This window comes from Heliangelus exortis, chromosome 7, assembly GCF_036169615.1.
Source record: "Heliangelus exortis chromosome 7, bHelExo1.hap1, whole genome shotgun sequence".
Taxonomy (NCBI): domain Eukaryota; kingdom Metazoa; phylum Chordata; class Aves; order Apodiformes; family Trochilidae; genus Heliangelus; species Heliangelus exortis.
This window is the reverse complement of record NC_092428.1, coordinates 27,924,058-27,945,165: the sequence shown is the minus strand read 5'-3', so window position 1 is coordinate 27,945,165 and position 21,108 is coordinate 27,924,058. Positions and strand designations below refer to the sequence as shown.

The following is a 21,108-nucleotide window of genomic DNA, read 5'->3' as shown; positions in this document are numbered from 1 at the left end:
CCAATTGCAAATAAATCATACTTGTGTAGAATTACATTTGAGGGTAGTATTTTTCCTTAAACCCAAAGGAGATCTAATATATTAAATTAAAATTACTCTCATGCATGTTCTTGAGTAACTTTGAGGATTTAACTAGCATGGAAGAACTATGACTTTGGTGTTTTCTTAAGTTCTTTTCATTTCATGTAGCTGATATTGTGTAACAAAATCTTAACCAGTCCCTCACAGATGACACTAACAGAAAATGGTATGAAATCCACTTTATTTTGCTTTGCATCAAATAAAAGAATAGCACATGGATGTGGATATGTTTACTTCAGAGCAGCTGTTTTGCTAGTAGAAAAATAGAATGGTTGTACTGCTAATTTTAAAATGTAGATATGCATAGATGGAAATTTTATTCATTTTATTCATTTTATTCATTTTGCATGACTGAATTTCTCATAGTTAGCTCAGCATCATCTGGGGAACGAGGGGTCTAGAAATCCCCTGGTAAACAAAAAGCCTGGATCAGATAGGTACTGGCAGATCTATTGAGAACAGACTGTCAGCCAACCAGTTTTGGTTGAGTGTGGGTGCTCAGCTGGTGCAACTGGATTTGGTGGACTGGTGTGTTTATGCCTCATGTTCTGAGCAAGCATTCGTGATGCTGAGAGGCATCTGAATGAGTCTTGTGTGGTCTCTGGTGTTTGCTTCCCTATCCAGTTATTCCACAAGCCAAATAGGCTGCCTGTATGTGATTGGGCAGTGTCTGTATTTTACTTCCAGATAAACAACACAATTTTTTGAGATAAATCGAATCCAGAATCAAATATTTGTGTGGGCTTAGGCTGCCAGTCATTTAAAATAACAAAACAGAAGCAGAATCAGATAAAAACCAGCTTCTTTCAATTAGTACCTGGTATTTGGGGTCCCAGATCCTGTCATGGTTTCTGCCAGTGTTGCAAAGCATTTGAATCTAATTTGAATGTTCAGGTCTTGGGAGCCATTTGGGCTGTCATCAGATCTTTACTTTTTTAACCTCCCCACCACCCCAGCTGGTGTGAGAGGCTGGAGGCATCTTTGGGGCAGGGTGTGAGACCTGTGGAGGGGGTTGAGTGGGTTCCTGTGCCAGAGGCTGGGTAGGGCAAGTCCTGGAGCTTGGAAGGGACATCAGGGTCTTCAAGGCCTGGGTATTGTGTTTGAGAAGAAAGGTAGCAATGAAAGGAAAACTAGCTTTTTTTGCTGAAAAAACAGTAGGAAAAAACAAACAAACAAACAAGCAGTTGTTTAGTAAATGTCTGTTAAAACAACCTTTTTAAAAAAAAGAAAAAAGTCGAAATTTCTAGTTGCTCACAGATGTTCAACAGTGTGTGTAAGGAGGTATGAGATGCATTAGTACTACACAGCTCTAATGTCTTCTAATTTTTAAAAAAGAGGGTCAAAGCTATCTAATGAGGTGCTGGGAGAGTCACCTCGTGATGGAGCTGTTCTGAGGCTTTTTTTGGCTCACTGGTTGATAGAATTTCTTGCGTAGCCTTTGCCTCCTTTTCTTGCTGCCCACTCACTGTGTCTTTATGAAACAGAGAAAATAAAAGGTTCTCCAACAATAAAGCCATTAATTTGGCCATGTACCATCCCCTCTTACCTCTGCTGCATCCCAGCAGAAATAGCAGTACCCAAGCTGTATAGGAGGTGCTTGTAGCTACAGAGGAGGATGCGTTTGACCCCCACAAGAGAAGAACAAGTATTTTGGCTTGTTTTTTTTTCCCCTAATGGTGTCATTTATCACTATGACACATATTCATTGACTTAGTCTGAATTTTTTCAGTGTCAGATTTATACTTCTTTGCTGGTTTGAATATTGATGCAGCACTTCCCATACGTGACTGTACTGTGAGTGCCAAATGGTGTCTAGACGCTAGAGCAGCTTTGACTAATTAGTGTAGTCACCCCAGCCACTCAGCTTTGGCATTTACCTACTCCTGATATTACTGCTGCTGAGCCATAAATAGGTACCTAGACACAAACAGCAATGGAAAGAGAGGTGGTAGTGAGCATCTCTGGGGTGAGAGCAGAGGAGAGCACCAGGGCGAGGAGCTGTAACCACTCACTTGGACATCTCAGCATCCGTGTGCACAGCCAGCAGGATTTTGTGTCTTTCTTGGTGTGAAAATCAGCACTGCAAAGGCAAGGTTAAGAGAGAAGATTCTCCCAGCTCAGCCCCTCTGTACCACCACTTGAAGGTGCATACAGCCAGGGAGATAAAAAGAAGTTACTCAAACATCTGCCTTCCCAGCAGGAGGGGAACATCTTGGTAAGGACTCCTGAGTCTGGTTTGTAGAGCAGCTTTCCAGTTGACACCACATCCAAAAAATGCAGTTTAAGAATTTTTTTGGCAACGTTGTCATTTCCATTGTGCTTCTAAATACTGCCCCAGTACTGAAACTGGGTTGGGCAGCTTTAGAGGGAGAACTGATAAATATGAAAGATATTTTCAGAACATCAAAGAACTTTTAGGAAGCCTTAAAAGTAAAAAATAGTGAAAAGGTAATCGATGTTGCCTATTCAACAGGCTGTGCTAATAAAAAATCAAATTGCCTCAGAAATTATATGCAGATTAGATACAATGCTGCTGTTAACAAAGCTTATTTGTAAGCAAAATTTGAAAGTTTTTATTTATCCTGCTGTGTATTTGAAGTACCACTGTCATAAGGAAAACAAATTAACTTTGTTTTCTTTGTATTTTTAACTGTTACAAGTGATTTTACTGGTGTTAATATACAGCATTAGAGAATAGAAGGTTGGGATTTTTTCTGTTCTTCTCAGAAGAGTATTTGTTGTTCAAGCAGCTTTTCTTTGAATTTCCCAATAGGATTATTCTTATTTTTTTAGTTCATAATATACAAAATATTTAACGTAAGCTTTCCAGAAGATCTTCAGTTTGCTTTAAGGAGATTTTCCAGGACTAAGATAGGACTCATTCGTGGGTTTTTGCCCCACAAAGAGAGGATTTGTTTTTTTCCCCAAGAAAGAAGATTTCTGTGTGGTTCTCTTCAGATCTGGTTTTTGTGTAAAGGAAAGGGAAAAAAATCATTAATGCTGCTCTGCACAAAGAGGATTTGTGAATTCTTCAACTGAAAATGAAATTAAGAGTTCCTTTTAAATTGGTCCTGCTACATGTTATGTACAATATAAAACTGCCTCTGTCCCTCTATCCAGCCAGCCAGCAAATAGATGTGTGTACACCCATTGCACGTGTGAAAATGGTGCACACTTGAAGGCACACATGTTCCAGGCTTTGTTTGTCCTCTGCATTACCAAACTTCTCAGTCATGGATTAGACACTTACCCACAAGTTACTACACACAAGTTGCTTCCTGCTCAAGGAATTCTCTTAATGCAGCTAAGCATATTATTTTATTAATTTATTTATTTTATTATTTTATGCTTACGCTTGCTCTTTTTCAGCATCCTTAAAAGATTGTCTCTTTTCCCCAATGAGCTCTTAATATCATATGCTACCTTAATACCAGAGTCTACCTTGACCTTAGCATGGCTTTTGACACAGTTTCCCATAACATCCTCACGAGGAAGCTCAGGAAATATGGCACAGAAGAGTGGACAGTGGGATGAATTAAGAACTGGCTACACAACAGAGCCCAAAGAGTGGTGATCAATGGTGCAGAGTCCAGCTGGAGACCTGTGACCAGTGGAGTCCCTCAGGAATCAGTGTTGGGTCCAGTCCTGTTCAACATCTTTGATGACCTTGATGATGGGACAGAGTGTCTGGGACAGAGAGTGTCTTCTCAGCAAGTTTGCTGATGACACAAAACTGGGAGGAGTGGCTGATTCACCTGAATATTGTGTGACCATTCAGCAAGATTTGGACAGGCCAAGAGGAATCTGATGAGGTTCAACAAGGACAAGATCAGAGTTCTGCATCTGGGAGGGAATAAGAAAAGGCAGCAGTACAGGTCAGGAGGTGATCTCCTAGAGGACAGCCCTGTGGAGAAGAACTTTGAAGTCCTGGTGGACAAGAAGTGTCCCATGGGGCAGCAATGTGGCCAAGAAGGCCAATGGCATCCTGGGGTGCATTAAGATGAGTGTGTCCAGCAGATTGAGGGAGGTTCTTCTCACTTTCTATTTTCCCCTAGTGAGCCCTCACCCAGGGTATTGCATCCAGTTTTGGGCTCCCAGTTCAAGAGGGACAGGGACATACTTGACAGGAGGGCTATGGATGATTAAAGGATTGGAACACCTGCCTTATGAAGGAAGGCTGAGAGACTTGGGGCTGTTTAGTCTGGAGAGAAGACTGAGAGGGGATCTAATAATGTATAAAAATACATGAGGGCTGGATTCAAGAAGGGAGGGACAACCTCTTCTCACTTGTGCCCTGTGATAAGACAAGGGGCAATGGATTCAAGATAGAGAACAGGAAGTTCACCTCAACATGAGGAAGAATTTTTTAACTGTAAGGGTTACAGAACCCTGGAACAGGCTCCCCAGAGAGGTTATGGAGTCTCCTTCTCTGGAAACTTTAAAGACCCGTCTGGGTGCATTTCTGAGTGACCTGCCCTAGTTCTGGTCCTGTTCTGGGAGGGGGGTTGGACTCAAATGATCTTTGGAGGTCCCATCCTACCCCTGACATGGAATAATTCACCACAGTTCACCATAAATGATTCTGTGGTTCCTAGTTAGGCTAATTTGTCTTTCCCCTGTTATAGCAGTAACACTTGTGCTATTTCTGATGAGCACACTTTCATCAGTGCCAGTCTAATGGAAATCTTTGGGGCTAGACCTTCAGTGAGCATTAATCAGTAGGTCTTCAGTGAAAATGCTGGAGTTATTTTATGGTAGATGGAGGTGTCTGTCTCTGCTTTCATTTGCTGGCCTGAACTTGATCTCCAGTAGAAATGAATCCACATAAATACGAGGTGTAGTTAACAGCTGAGGAGAGAACAAGTTTGATAGTATGAAGTTTGGATGGCTCACTGGGGAGGAGGTGTGTGATGATGTCCAGTAATGCTTGGGCCAGAGCTATCTGAACTATATTTGGCTTATGAAAACTTAGATGTGCAACATTGTCAGATCATTACCTTTTATGACCGCAAAAATTCCTCAGAAATTAGCATAGAAATCAAGCTGTATGCCAAAGGGATCAGCAGAGCAATTTTGAGCCTCCATTAGAGTTTACAACAAATAGATTCTTTAAGCAGACTGGTTAGGAAATGGCTGGTGTTACACCATAGTTATCAGTCCTTAAAAACATTTAGAGAAGAGGAGGGTATTAAATGATCACTGGACCAGTGCATCTAATAATCTAAGGGAGAATTGGACATTTGAGAATGATGACATGGTTGCAAATAATGTTTTGGGATTATCAAGGTGCTGATTGTATAACTGAAGCTTGAAAAAGATTTATTTGTACTCACATAAATAATGAGCTACTTCAGTTTAGAAATGCAAAAAAACTTCACATACAGCAGCCTTGCTCTTTCTACCATGACAAAGATCATTCATACTAGATTGATGTAATAGGCTCTTTTCTGTCCTAAACCAGACTGCATCCAGGTATTAGTACAATTTGCTAAAACCTTAGAAACTCTCAGCTGCCTTTGTTCCCAGTTGCTCAGATGGCTCAATCCAAGCCTCTATCTCAATTATTGACTGAGAGAGGAATCCCTTTGGGGACACAATCCTTACCCAGATTACTTTCATGGTGCTTCTGTTTCTCTCTTCCTGTATCTTCTCCTCCTGTCTCATGGTAGATACAGCATATATTCACCAGCAAAGAAATATTTTTATGGAAATTTAGAAATTTATGTGTGTGTGTGTGTGTATGTATATATGTATTTATAGGGCATCTTAAAGGACAGTTAGCAAGCTTGGCTTTTTAAAGCTATTAAAGGAAGCTGTGCACAACTGTCCACCTGAAGGTTAATTCTGTAAATAGGGGAAGAGAAGGAGTGAAAAGCTTACAGTCGACTGTGGTTTGAAGGCAAACGTGGATTTGCTGGTGTCAGTGCAGTTAGCAAGGGCTGGAACTAAAAAGAGGTCATGAGAATACCTCAGATAAATTCAGGTACCACTTGCATACAGTCTATTTATAGGATGCTTTCTCAAACTCAGCCTGTGAACCCTTTGAAGTTTGTCCATCACTACTTCAGGGCCAATTAATGATGTGCATCCAATGCCATTCTGAGATAGGTGAAACAAAAAAGCAAACAAAGATAATTAGTCTCTGGGGCATATAAACAAATAAAGTAAATCACTTGCAAATCACTTGTTTCTGCTAACTTTGGGGTTTCACTGCAGAACTAGAAAAGAGCATTTATATTGCAAATCTACATAATGCTAGAGCAGTGCTGAAATGGCATAGATGATACTACGCTGATTTTGAGAGGGCTTTTCAAAGATTAAGTACCTGATTCTGAAACATCACTGTGAGTTGTTCATTGCAAGAGGACATTTTTATCCCCTTTTCACAGAGAAGATTGAAGTAGGGAGGCAACGTAATTTTGTTTGTGGAGACAAAGGTCTAAAAACCACTTTATAAATAAACAAAAGTTGCTGCTCCAAGTTTGCAAGTCTGAGTGAAAGCATGAGTTAAGCTGAGGAGATCAGAGAGGGGCTGTAGGATGTGGGACCTTGGTCCACATTAGTGATGCCTGTCAAATTTTACAGACCAGAATGGGATCATTATGTGGCCTTTCAAGCACTAATAACCAGAAGAGTTCCTTCTGCCATTTTTTTTTTTTCTTGTTTGACAATCTAGTAGTGATCTGTTACGTTCAATACAGCTTCAGTCCTCATCTAAAGCACTTTCCATGAGTAGGCAGTGCTCTCCCCCTCTTGGACATGGGGTAACTGAGGTACGTGAAAATATTGCAGCCATTCAGCACCAGGACTGGATACAGAGTGCACAATTCCTTCTGCTGAGCCCTTGGGCTCAATACTGTAGACTTTGGATAAATGAACATTTTACAGGAACAAATAGATTCTCAGTTGCATGACCGCAGGGGGCTGGGGAGGCCATGCCAGCTGGATCTGCCTCCTGCTCCAGTTCAGCCAGCTGGTTCTGCAGGCAGGTCCAGAGCAGGGGTAAGCCCACTCCCTGGAAACTGAGGCAGTACCAAAGCAGGTCCTGCCTCAAGTCATGTATTAAACTGAATCTGTGAGCACAAACATCCAGTTTTTGTGTAATCAGTAAACCAGCAGAAACTGTGTTCTGTTCCTGCAAAATAACAGGTTCCAGTTCAGATCCAGGCAAAATTGCTTCTTTTCTTATTTTTCTTTCTTTTAGTAAAGGGTTTAAAAAACTTCTTTAGTTTTTTAGTTTTCTTTTAGAGCATTTCTAGTAAAGGGTAGGAATTTCCATGTTGTTCTGTCCCTTTTTGACTGCTTTCTTACACTTGTTTGTTCTGACTTCAAATACGGACTCTGGAAAGTGATGTGTCTGAGACTTCTCCTTAGCTGAAATGTGTCCAATGTACCTTTAACTTAAAGAACATGAAGTCCAAAACTGGAAAGAGTATAAAAGCTAAGAATGCCTGCAGGCTTGATTTTTGAAGATATGAATTTTCCTTCGTGTTACAGATCTCGCCTTGCAGATTTCTTCACAAACTGCCGGCCCGAGTCCCGCTCTGTCAGCGGCTGTCTGAAGGAGAACTACGCTCACTGCCTCCTCGCCTACTCAGGCCTCATTGGTAAGAAGGGAGGGGAGGATGGGGGCTTGCTTGGCCTAAGAAAAACTCTCAGACTGTATTTTGAAGGCCCACATGAAGCCGAAGTTGTGGAACATAATATTCTATGTATTTTTTTATTATCTATAGGACAACATAATATTAGGCAAAAACCTCCAAGTCTGTTAGGCGTGTTTTACCTTACAGAGTTTCTTGGAGTGAATTTGTGCATTGCAGGAAAATTAAGGATGGAAGATTGAATTTGAAATAATAATTTAAAAAAAGCATAAAAACTAAAGTTTATTAAGGGAGTTGAGTTTGGACAGGACTGTGAAGTAGGAAGCTAAAAAGAACAACTGAAACTGCAGCTTGGTTGATTTTGCAGCTGTGATCAAAAGACTGGGTAAATACCTCCTGCTCTTTAGGGAAAGACTGCAGGACATTTGAGGAATGAGACAATAGACAAACCTAGAATTGTTGCATTTCTGTTTTCCCCATCATGTCCTCCTGCCCACTCTCTTTTCTGAAATGCCTGGACTGGAATGAGCCCAAATTTATCTTCTGAAATCCTCTCCCCTCCTCATCATCAATTAATTGTTTGCTGACACCTTGCTGACTGTCAGCAGGAAAAAGGATGCCTTTATGCAAGCCAGATTCCACATCCCACATGCAATATTTGATTCCTGGAAGAGAGAGGTCATCTCAGGAAAGGGAACTCGTAGAAATACCATGGTTGGGCAATGAAGAATACGTGAATGTCAAAACACTGAAGAAAACAAATTTTAAAGGCCACCAGATAAGATGTTTTTAAGCTTACAGCCTGCACCTGCTATGAGGCAGTAATATCCCTTTCTGTTGGGTGTGAAGGTCCCAGCTGAGGCCTGCTGTTCAATAAATTCCTCTGGAAATAATATAAAAAATAAAATACTGCTAAAATAAGTAGGTTTTGCTGAAAAATGACTGAAAGGGATATTCACTGTCTTACTGTTATCATTCTAACTACTCTAGCAGCTAATAAGTGAGGTAAATTCATGTGGCAACTGGTAAAATAAGATGTGATGGTTCCAAAGGATATGCTTCTGTGACTTAAGAGCTGAAGACAGTATGCAAAGGGTATAACAGATGAACAGTTATGACAGAATGTTGTTTGACTCTAAAACAAAGAATTGAATAGCTTTGAAATGTGATCTAGTCAATGAGATTAAGAAGTCTAGCTGCTGGCAAAAGTAGCTGTTAGGAATAGATATTTCTGAATAAGTGCTGCCAAGCACTCCTTGCTGGACCTAGTGAATTTTGCTGGCAGTTTTGTTGGATCCATTTTTCAATTCAACCTCGAGGATCACCCAGTTCCTACAGTCAGGCATTTTTGTGTTGCTGTGGATGACCATGCTGCAGGATGCTGTCACACATCAGAAATGTGGAATAGATCCTGAAGGAGCTGAAATCAAAAAGGAGATCTAATTTTCAAAGGGAAAAAAGAAACATTTTTCTCCCTTCCTGATAGCCCCATGCAGAAAGATGGGTACCGACTAGTATTAAAAATTTTTTTACTTTTTCATAGTAATTCTGATAAACCAAAAAAATCGATGAATCAAAACTTTCATGTGCTGAAGCAGTGAATTCCTGCTTCTGGTATCAAGCTGATATAAAAGTAAAATAAATTATGTGAAGACCATCAAATTTGTAAGATGCTGAGATAGGAATCAGAGGCACAATCTTTCAAATGTCTGCCTAATATATATAAAACACAGGAAGAAGAGATTGATAGGCTGTGGGGAAGAAGCTGTTACAGATCCATTCATTCCTCAGAGCTTCAGGATCTCCAGGTGTTTTAATGAAGATAAAATATTGTTCATTAAGATAAAATATTATTTCATTTAGCCATTTCATTAAACATAGCAAAAAATATGCTTTCATAGAGTTCCTTCAGGAAATTGAGGGTTCTCTGTGGTAGGTACAGTGGATATCGTTTTACTGGTGCATGCAGGGATGTAAATCAGAGTTAACTTCACTGAAGTTAGTGGAATTTCACCTAAAATAAATGTCTTAAGTAGGAAAGGAGTCAGGCAGGGTTTTTATGAGGGGCTTTACCAGTTAAATGGAGAACAGTGTGTATGAAGTTCTTTAAGGTTTCCATCAGGAGGTTATATATATATAATATTAAAGTTATGTATATTTTACAGGAATTCTGAAAATCTTATTTAATTACCTTATGCTCCTTGTTACAGTAATAAAGACTAATTAATATTATTAGTTAAAGGAAAATATGAAAATTATTAAATATAGAATAAGGTTGGAAGTAGCTGTGTTTGAGATTCAGTGCTTTGGTTACAAACTCTCTGGAGCTGTCTGCAGCAGGTGTTGTTCTAACTCCTGACTTCACGATCTGCTTTAGGCAAGTTCCCTTCCTGACATGTTCCCTTGTCTTCAGTAAAATCCATCCAATTTCCCTGGGATTCCATGAGAGCTGATGTGAATAAACTGGATTTGCTTTGGACCAAAGGAACTTGGGTCACGTGTCGGTCCTCCTGGGCTGCCCATCCATCTCCTCATTCTTAATTGACCCTAATTTGAAGAACCTTTTGGCTGCTTTCCAGTCAATTCTGCTTTTGTCTAAAATCCAGAGACCTCACTGCCTGCTGCTGAGGCCATCACAGAAATATTTGACACACAGGACAGAGAAAACCAAGCATGTCCTATTTTAATGCCAACCACCATGGTTTCTCTGATCCTTTAGTGTCCTTCAGCAGAATTTCCAAGATGCCAGCTAGCAGGGGAGGCAGGGAGGGAGAGGGTTTGGAAGGGGAAGGCACACACATTGCAGGGAAAAAGCAAAATCCACCCCAGGAAATGAAGCATATAATCCGCTTGGGTTCACATCTGCCCCCAGGTTTAAATGACAGGCTGATTTTCTACTAGCTGCTCTTTCAGCCACTCTGTTTTTGCTGGATGTACAATTTGTGTGCTGTGTATATACATTCCTTGTCCTGTCGTTCCTGTATTCATCAACCCTAATCATAGCTCAGTATCTGTTACACTTTTAGCCCCTGTCTTGACCCATTTTAATTACCTTATTACCTCTTCAAGATAAGAAAGTCTTACCTCAGTGATCTTTTCCATTTCCTCAGAAACTTTCTGGTTTTGTAACCCTTCACTAAGCATTTGCTACTTAATTTTTTTTCTTTTTTTTTTTTTCTGAAGCTGCTGTTTTCTTTCCATTTGCAAAATCCACTCGATTTTAATTTTCTCTCACTCCTTTTCAGATCATGTCACGTGGTTGAAAAAGTGCACTGAACCATCAAACGGATAATAGACAGATATTTCCATTTGTTTTATTTTAATTTAACATAATTCCTGTTCTTATTTATCTATTGTCAAGTTTACATTAGTGGTGCAAATGATATTTGACTATTTCACTAAATTCTCTACCTTCATTTAATAAATTTTGAACTCTGCTATTTACTCATGTGCTAATCTCATGTCGAATTAGAGCATTATTACTGCAAATATCTTTTAAAAGCTGGAAGTAGATAAAGGTATGAGATTGCATTCTAATTTAAGACCATCCCAAAACAAGACAAAATATGCTTTTTTGTGGGCATTGGGACTGTTGTCATTTTCACATACATTACTGCCTTTCTCAGGCCAGCCCCTAATGTTTCTTCTCCTTTTGTCTCCCCGCCGTGTCTGAAGCAGTTTGCATGTTGATTTGTTCAGATCCTGGTGCTGCCTGGTGACTGAAAGGCTGTTTGACGTCATTCTCTGATTTGTGTTATTTCTAATGTTCCTTTTTTTAGCTTGCTGTTTGATAGCCCTTTCCTGTGCATTATTACAAACTCTGGGACCCTGGACCTATGGACCAAATTTTCTCCGCTAGTCCACGGTTGGGGTCACCCATAGTTATTCCTCATCTATTCCATCTTCTTAATGACTACTTTGATGTCAGTGTTGAGGAGATGTGATCACATTTCCTCATGATATACAGCCTATCTTAGAATTATAGGTTACCAAGTGAGGAGCATGTTTCCTGGAACAGCTGTCATCAGTACACATCTGGAATACCTGCTTTTTTAAATTTTTTTCCTGTTTGGTCAGAGAAATAAAATAAAGGTTTAAATTTCTCAGTCCTTAGAGCAATAACCACTGGTCTGAAAAACTAGTGATACCAGCAAGATTAATAGCAATCTATTACTGGCAAAAAATCTACCATTTTATGGATGCTGGTTATGTTTTTGCTTTGTTGATTGCCATAACTTACTCTGTTTGCAGGTCCCTAAAGAGCACCATGGGGTTAATGCTCCCCCCAGGAGGTACCAGGCATCTCACAGCATGACTACCATGCCCCTTGCTCAAGGGTTTCAGAAATGTTTTTTCAGACTGGCTGCAGTCTCAAGGAGAAAGCTCAGATCTGGATGTCTAGTTTCTGCCATTTCTTTACAACTAGAACAGAAATGAGAAAAAGTACAAGTGGGGAAGAAAAATTGGATTTTTAGAGTGCAACTCATAAGGACACAGGTCCACTTAGGTTTGATTTGCCAGCAAAACCCTTTTTAGAGGTTCCCACCTTCTCCCAATCCATCCCTCCCCTGTGCCACAGTTTTTCACCTGTCAATTCTGCTGGTGCAGCTCTCTGTAGGAATGCAATATAAACCTTTTTGGAAGAAGGGAATTGCTTTTTACTGTAATTTTACAGACCCTAAAGTGGTTGCTTTCAGACAGCCCAGGATGTGGATTACAGCACAGGGCTGGGTCCCTGAGGGCAACAGGAACCATGAACTGTTGAGTCTGGAAGTTACAAGCCCTGCCACGTGTGTCTGCCTGTAAATCCTGCTCTGAATGCACAACTTACCCGGTGCTGTTTGCTATCTGCTTATTATGGGAAGAATGTTTGAGTTCAAGGGTTGCTCACAGTGCTTTTTTCCTTCACTCTTTGCCAGGCACAGTGATGACACCAAACTACATAGATTCCAACAGCCTCAGTGTTGCCCCATGGTGTGACTGCAGCAACAGTGGTAACGACATAGATGAATGCCTGAAATTTCTGAATTTCTTCCAGGACAATACATGCCTTAGTGAGTACAAAATGAGATGTCTTTAAATGTGTCCCAGCAAGTTTTCTGAAATTTCTTTACTTGTTTAAGTACGTTCTGATACATCAAGGCCATGTCTTTACACTTTGTCAGCATCGTGCTGCTGTAGGCATAAGGATTAAACAAAGAGGCAAATATGCCTGGTACTAAAGAAGCTCTTGGGAAAAAAAATCCAAAAAATGAAGTTGTATTGTACAGAAATATGCTTATATCACAGATCATATTTGGACTCTAACAGTCAGGCTGCATCTGTACCAAAAAACTGCAACATCTGAGGGACTTTTGTATAATTTAAGAACTTCCTGTAAAACAAAAAGACACGGAGTTTATGGTATGAAGGATTTGCTGTGGATAAGTGTAAATTGGATTGTGCTTGCAATTTATAGCCAAGCTTCAGTTTTTTCAGGCTACTTACTCAGATGTCTGGGTTTACACAAGTCTAGATGGTACCTATTGTTAAGATTTTGTTAAATTATTGATTTTTTTTTTTTTTTTTTTTTCAGTCAAACTCGGTTCCAAATTAGGGACTAATATAAATTTCAGAATGGCTCAGTGGAGTCGATTTTGGCAGGTTCTCTTTTCAAATTTCCTGTCTGCCTGGAGCAGCATAATTGGATGATGTGGAGTGTGCATCAGAGTTTTAATTTCAGATAAATGAGGAGACCAAAAGAGCTTGGCTTCCCTAGCCTAGCAGAACAGAAGTTGAAGTGATACATGATTATTCTCTGAAATTGCATTAGAGAGGCAAGCACAGGTAGGGAAAAGGATGTCTTCTTCATGAAGAAATTAAAGATGATTTTTAGATTAATACAAAGTTTTTTCTCTGACAGAGGGTGGGAAAAGTTGCTGTTTTTATTTTTAAATTCCTGTTGTCATTAATGGGCCCTTTAGAGTCTGGAGAAAATGTCATTTTAAAATCCCTCCCACTTTTTTCAGACAAAACAAAAATCACTTTTCCATTATGGGATGAAAACTAGGAATTTCTCTTTAGTCTGTTTAGTTACAAAATATACTTCCCCTTTAAGCTGGAAAATAAATCTGTAATTTGGGCTTTTACAGAAGATGTGGAAAAAACCTAGCTTAAATATTTATTCAAAAACCTATTTGGTGGTTTATGCAAATTGGAATATCTGAGACCATACCCTGAGGGCTGGGGACTCAGAAGGCAGGAGACAGAGGGTTGGATTCATGCTGTGCCTGATGTGGAGCTGGGATATGAAGCTGAGTTTATCATGTCCACCTACACACCCAAAATCCTGATCTTTCTTGCATCTCTGTATGCACTTACCTAAAAATTGCACTCTAGAGCTGAAAAACCTTTTGCAACAGATGTTAAGTTGGAACCTGAGTGGAAGTTTTGATTTCAAAAGGTGGGTGTGACAATGCTGGTGAAAATTAGAGTCTGTTTTAGTAATTAGTCCCAGTCAGGACAAACATTGCATTGGGTTTTTTTTTTACATGTTTAGGTGTTTCAGTAAAATATTCCAAAATATTCAGTATTGTCCTACAGCATACAGCTTTATATCAGAACTGTGAAATTGGCCTGGGATTAAAAAAACTAAAAATCCAAATTAATAGGCTCCAGAGAGGTTGGAGATGCCCCATCCCTGGAAACATTCAAGTTCAGGTTGGATGGGGCTCTGAGCAACCAGCTGAAGATGTCCCTGCTCACTGCAGGAGGGTTGGGCTAGAGAGCTTCAGAAGTCCCTTCCAACACAAACCAATGATTCTATCATAGAATCCTAGAATATGTCAAGTTGGAAGGGACCCACAAGGATCATTGAGTGTGATTCCATGAAATAATAGAAGACTACTTCTAAAGACCACTTTTACTTACTAGAAAATCAAAGGGAATTGAATTGCATGTATTTCTGTGATCCTTCTTGCAATAACTGAAAGTTACTGTTAATTTAAGAATTCATAGGAAACGAGTGCTTTGTATTGTCTGATTCAGGTAAAACCAAGAAAAGTATCATTTAATTCTTCCCACCTTTTCTCCATCAACCCAGCTGATCGTGGTGCTTTTTACACATTCTCTTTGCACGTTGGAGTTCTAAGAGCTAATATCAGAATAAAATACATCTTTTTCAGATGAAAATTAAATGTAAATTACTTTATAAGGCAAGGAATACAGCTGAGAAGAAGTATTAATAAATTCCACATATTAGTCCCCAGTGAAATTGTTTGAATCCTTGTACAAAGAATTTGAAATAAGAAATCCCTAAATCCATGTTGAATCCCTGAAGACCTGATTAAAAACTGTTTTTCTATTTGTTTATAAAAAACCCAACCAATTTACTCTTGCCATAAACACACTCTTTAATCCCATGGAATTGTGATAAGCTTTTTAACTTTAGAATATAAAAGTTTTAGTTTAAGCATGCTTCCCTCACCTAATTATGCAGATTTTGATTGAAAACTGTAAGGAAAAGATTGTCTTAGTTAAACCATTTTGTCATTACAGGGATATTACTTTTATTACAACAAACTGTAGAAATACATTAATATTTTGCCTGCTTTCTGGTTTTAGTTTGCTATGTAACATCACCTGCCTGAATTTGAACGTAATATTCCAACTGAATTTTATAGCTGAAAAGTAATTTTTTGAGGCTTTTAGATGGTAAGAAATGTGATCACAGTAAGTAATAGAGCTTCTGTCAAGAACTGTTGGGAACATTACAAAGAAGAGGCTACACCAGATAATTATGTGACCCCAGACTCTCAAGTTCATGTTTCTGATGTGTTCAAAATTAAGACACATTTTTCAGCATAGAAATTGATTTTCTATAAATACGTATATTCACCTGGAATAACAATGATTCAAATGTCAGTCCTGGTTTCTGCTATTTGTTTAGAAGTAGAAAATTGCTTGTAATTTATTTTTTACAGAAAATGCAATTCAGGCTTTTGGCAATGGTACTGATGTGAATGTGTGGCAGCCGATCGTACCAGTGCAGACCACTACAGCCACAACTACAACAGCTTCCAGAGTTAAAATACCAGCTTCAGAGACCACTGACAATGAAATACCCAGCCACAATGATTCACCAGCATGTGCAAACCTGCAGGTAAGAGAGTCTTGGACTTGATGCAGTGATTAAATGGAAGTTTTTCATTCATAGATGAATATTCTGCTGCATAAATAGATGCCTGCTTCAACTGGAATCTCAGTTCCTTCCTATGTTGTAGCTACAAGCTGGAAAGTATCAGACACTTATTTTAGATTAAAAAAATATCTATTTCAAAGTGGAATTTACTGCCTTTTCAACTCAGAAGCAGGGTGTATTATTTACTTCAGCATAGGTTTGGGTATGACTGTGGCACTCTCCAAGCCCTGCCAGGGTATGTCAGATTAAATTAATCCCCTGAGTAATCCAAATCCAGAGAGAACTCTTACTGTCAGCTAGCATGGCCTGTTGCTTACTTTCTAATGTTATTGGCAGTGAACTTAAAAGGTTTTTTGGCTGAGTAGGTCTGGGTATTAGAGAGTATGTAGTGAAGAAGCTGGACAATGATTGAAGCTATTTTGAACCGGGGGCTTTCCTGAACTGGGGTCAGAGTCGTGATGTGATTTTGGCCAATGGCTGCAGTGATTTTCTTTAACAGTTCAAATTGGCAGTTCCTGGTGTGCCATTGACTCTGGATTGGAGAGGCTCATCACTGGCTGAAGGCACTATACTTAGCTCTTAGAAAGTCTGAACAAACTGGGCAGGAGACAGCTGTAAAATCAAGGTAGGAAAGAGATAACAGGAAATGTAAGATGAAAACACCCTTAGGCCAGATTAGAATTTTGGGGTTTAAAAATTTCTGTTGGTTTGAATGCAAAATTAGGGATAGATCAGCTTGGTCTGGGGTTTTTTTGTCTTTACTGAAGGAAAAATGCTGTGTGAAACAAATGAAAGTGTGCAAGGTCTCATCTGGTATTGAGATACTTTTTTTTCTGGATTCTCCAGTTCCTCCACACTTGTAGCATTCACAGGTCACTTATTTAAGAAAAAACTTACTTTATACTCTTCATGTTAAACTGGATAAAAGTTTCCATATTCACTACAATAGACTATTCATATTCCTCAGAAACGCATTTTTCTTCTTTATTTTTCCTGCACCATTCTTTCATCTTCATCTTCCTCTAGTTTCTTCATTTATTTTGCAGTGGAAGATTGTGTATGAATTAACATTTTTCAAAGGCATTACAGTCCCTCACAATATATGGAGTTAACAGGAGATGGCATTGAGTTTAGATCCTCTGTTTTAGTTTTGTTCTTCATATCTGTGCATTCATTTTTGTTAAGATTTGTAAGTTTTTGATGAGAGGGAGATAATTGTAAGCATGCATTTCTATATGCAGTGGTTATTCGACCAAACAGAATATTCTAAAAAGACAAATAACATTTTAAACCTGAAATTTGTAACATCTTGCATTTAAAGGAAGACCTTGATAGGATATTATTAATTCTCTTCATGTTATATTAAAAAATTGTTTTGTGGGAGAGATCTCATTTTCCTCCAGTGTTTGTGCAGTCCCCTATAGAGTAAGGCCCCCAGATGCTCCCAAAGTACACAGGATAAATAATGAAGAAATGGCAAGTAATCACAAATCCCATTGGATTCAGTTTGATTTGCAAATGTTCCTCAAGCCTGAATTCTCCCCTGTCCTCACTGCTATTACTCTGAAATTTTGAAGTCCCATCCCACATAAATTAATCAGCACTGGTTTAAACCTGTGTTGTGGTTTCAGGTGTACCCTGATGTACTTGACACAAGAACTAAAGGTCTGTAAGGAAAACAGTTTCATTTAAATAAACGATCCTCTGCTGTTTTGTAAAAACACTAAAAAGTACACTAAAAAATGCACTAAAAGTTCACTAAGAATCAAGCAGTTTTATGCTTGTGAAATACAACGTTCCGGTGCTCACTACTTCCTCGTGTCAGACCTGGAACACAAAGAACAAAGCTCTTACACTTTAATGGCTGTTTCAAAAAGTAACAGGAATAGAGCCAAAACAAGCCTACACTTTTTTAGAAAGAAACCTGTGCTTGTTGGACAGTATGGTGCCACTTTGCAAGTGAGACTGAAACCTCAATGTGAATTTCACAAAAGAACTGGAGGCATTCAGATCACACTTGGAGAAGTGCACTCATTCCAGGGCTCTCCTCCCATGAAAAATATGCCTTTGTAGTATTTTCAAAACATGAAGTAGTGCAACCAAAAGCAATCTGAAGGGCTTTGTTGTGCTCTTAGCAGTCAAGCTGAAAAGTTTCACAAAGGCAATGTAGCCTAAATGCTGTGAAAAGTAGAATTAGAAGCATTAGTCTCAGCACAAAAAGACAATGGCAGAGAGGAGATAAGGAAATGATCATTGAGATGCTACGAGGCTACATTTTCTGGTCAGTGGGTTTAAAAATACAGGGGAGGAACAAAGAGCAGGAAGTGATTGATTAGTACAAATTACCATAGAAATAAATACAGTAAGGGAAGAAAGAGCAGGAAGTGATTGATTAGTATAAATTGCCATAGAAATGAACAAACACTAACCTCCCAGGGTTGTAAAATACAGGGTACTAACCTGATCTGCCAAAAGTGTCACTGGCTGAGCAATTTTTGATACATTTTTTTTCTGACTTGTTCAGACTGGTTGTAGAACAGCAAAAACACACTAATGGTTTTGTCCCTGTGCCATGGTCTCCTGCACACATGCAAATGTGAAGTCAGAAGGGTTGTGAATGCTTAAAGAAAATTTGAGATACTCTTTGCTTACTTGTACTCAGTATTTATTTTGAATATCTGTTGAAGGTTTGGAATTCTAAATAATTTTTCCTTCAGTGGAACTCTTGGAAATTGTTCTTCATTTCAACATACCATTGCTACAAGCATTTACAGTTCTTCTGTTACAGTGTTATTTTCTTATTTCAAACTGACACAGAGAAATGTTGATTTCTGATAAGGATTTTTTTTATGTTTGTGTATGCAGAGATCTTTGTAATACTCTCTTTCTGCTATTTCTAAGTTAGATCAGCCAGGAAGATGCTTAGGTTTGTCAAGCATCCTATCAACTCTTTTATAAGCCTGGCTTCTAACAAAGCTTTCTGAAACAGAAAACAAATTGTGGTTAGTTTTATGAAAAATGGAAATTCAAGAATACTTTGAGATGCTTGACATCTTCCAAAGGATCCTCAGCAACACATAGAATCATTTATAAAATACTGTGAACAAAAAGGAAGATGAATGCCAACACCCTGCTCCTTATGCAGACGTATTTTATAAAGTCATTTCCATCCCTGTCTTTTTTTTTTTTTTTTTTTTCCTGATAGCTTCACTCTAATGTTTTCTGTTCAACTGACATATTTGGTTATCCTTCATTCTCAATCATAACTTGTGTTCTGTGCACCAGTCAAAAAGTGGTTCTGGTCTTTCAGTCTCACATTCTTCCACCACTGCTTGAGCCGTCGTGTTGGATTATTTGGAAGGGCCAATGGAATGAGTTTGGATGTGTACTCACTCCATGTATTCTTCAAGAAAAATGCTACTTCTGCATCTAACATAGAAGCATGGAACTGAAAGATGGTAATGAAATAGAATGATAGATTAGATTAGATTAGATTAGATTAGATTAGATTAGATTAGATTAGATTAGATAGATCAACAGCAGAGATAAGCAAAACCCTAAGACGTGCATACTGGGTTTGCTGTAATATTTGAGAGGACATTTTGTACAAAAATCATAGAAATCAAGATGGCTAAGGAGTTTTAAGTGTAAATTTATGCACTGAAATCTTATCAACTCCCTAGATGGTTCTACACTCTGTTTTCCCACGTTTGTTATAAATGTCTTGCTCTAGTTAACCTTAGTGCAGCATTCAGAGGGAATTTAAAGTTTTTGTGATTTTGAGGAAGTGTGAGGAGCAGCTGTGTGTAATTGAGCCCTTCTGACTGAAAGCAAGAGCTTTTCAGTCGAGTAGGTAAATGTCTTTCTACCCTCCACAGAAAAATGTTTAAAAAAAAATGTAAAGCTCAAATATTTTTCGGAGAAAAGTAAGAAAGAGAAATATAGATACATAAATATGTAAATTCTTCCCATTTGCATGTAAGATTATTAAGTGTTTAGAATAGATATGGGTCTATTCTTCCACAAATTCACGTAATTCCACATAAACCTGAGACTGAGGGAAATAACTGTTATGGCAATGGCAAGACTTGGGACTAAGACAGGAGGCAGAATTCACAGATTTGGAGGAAAGCAGGACTTGCAGACTGGAAATGACTGTTCGTTTTGTTACAGATCTCTCTCTTGCAGATCTCAGCCCTCTGTAAGGATCTGCTAATCTGGTGTTTGAAGTCCTGTCTATAATCATTTCATGTAGCTGAATATTCCTGTTGTTTTTAAGGATTGTGTGGGTGTTTGGAGAATGTTAAAAGCTTCAGTGTTGTATCCTGAGGATCAAGACACAGCAGGTCTGGAGCTTCATGGACTGATAATTGGGTGGTGGATGAGCATTAGCAGGACCCAGGGGCAGCACGTGGGTGTGTGACTGCCAGCACAGCTGCTGAGATGCTGCCCTGGAACAAAGACAGAAGAACTTGATTTATCCCCTGGGCACTAGTATGAAGTCACCCTAATGGCACACCTTTTCCCATCACCTCATAGCCTGTAGCCTTCTCTATCTTTTGAGTTTTGTGAAAAACAAGTAGTGTCCTTTCTAGTGCCCTGCATGCTCTGCCCCTCAGAAGTCCCAGTTGGACCTCTTGCTCCAGGTACTGGAATTGCTCAGAAAGTTAAAGTCTGGGGTGAAAGATGGACAGGAGTATAAAACTCCCAGTGTTCTGCCAGAACAAAATAATCATAATAATATGAAAAGTTTGGAATGAAAATATTTAAATTTACCATCTGTACTTGTGTTTCCCGGATTAGCTGACACGATGGGCTGGGGCTGCTGATAGATGTCATTTAAAGAACACCTCTTGACAGGTTTTCTTCTGAAAAGGCAACATCTTGAATTTGCTTCAGCAGAAATCCTGTTGTACCTAGAGAAGTCTTGTGTGCTCTGCATGTTCAGATTAAAATCTGTCAGGCAGGGATAATGTAAAATTTCAGCTTTAATCTTACACTTCTAATCCGGGGACCACTGAACAAAATGTTTTATGCAAGCCAAGACTGCTCTTTCCATTTACTTCCTTGACATTGATTTCAGTGACTTTACTCCTCATTGCTTAAGCACAATGCTGGAGTAGCTACTCAGAAATGTGGAAGTATAAAATTCCCTGAGACTGTATTAATTTATTGCATGGCTCTTGAACCTTTGAGACAGAACCAGGGCTCAGATAACCATGAGTGAGAGACAGGTTTGGGGTTTCT

At 39.0% G+C, this 21,108-nt stretch overlaps 1 protein-coding gene across 3 annotated transcripts in view; it reads left to right on the top strand.

Annotated features, from left to right (window-relative positions):
• GFRA1 (GDNF family receptor alpha 1) overlaps positions 1 to 21,108 on the top strand; it is a 138,414-nt gene that overhangs the window by 96,064 nt on the left and 21,242 nt on the right. For all 3 annotated transcript variants that reach the window (XM_071749491.1, XM_071749492.1, XM_071749493.1), the window contains exons 5-7: positions 7,579 to 7,688; positions 12,602 to 12,736; positions 15,644 to 15,822. In XM_071749491.1, coding sequence (XP_071605592.1) covers positions 7,579 to 7,688; positions 12,602 to 12,736; positions 15,644 to 15,822 — 424 coding nt within the window. The remainder of the gene's footprint in view (positions 1 to 7,578; positions 7,689 to 12,601; positions 12,737 to 15,643; positions 15,823 to 21,108) is intronic.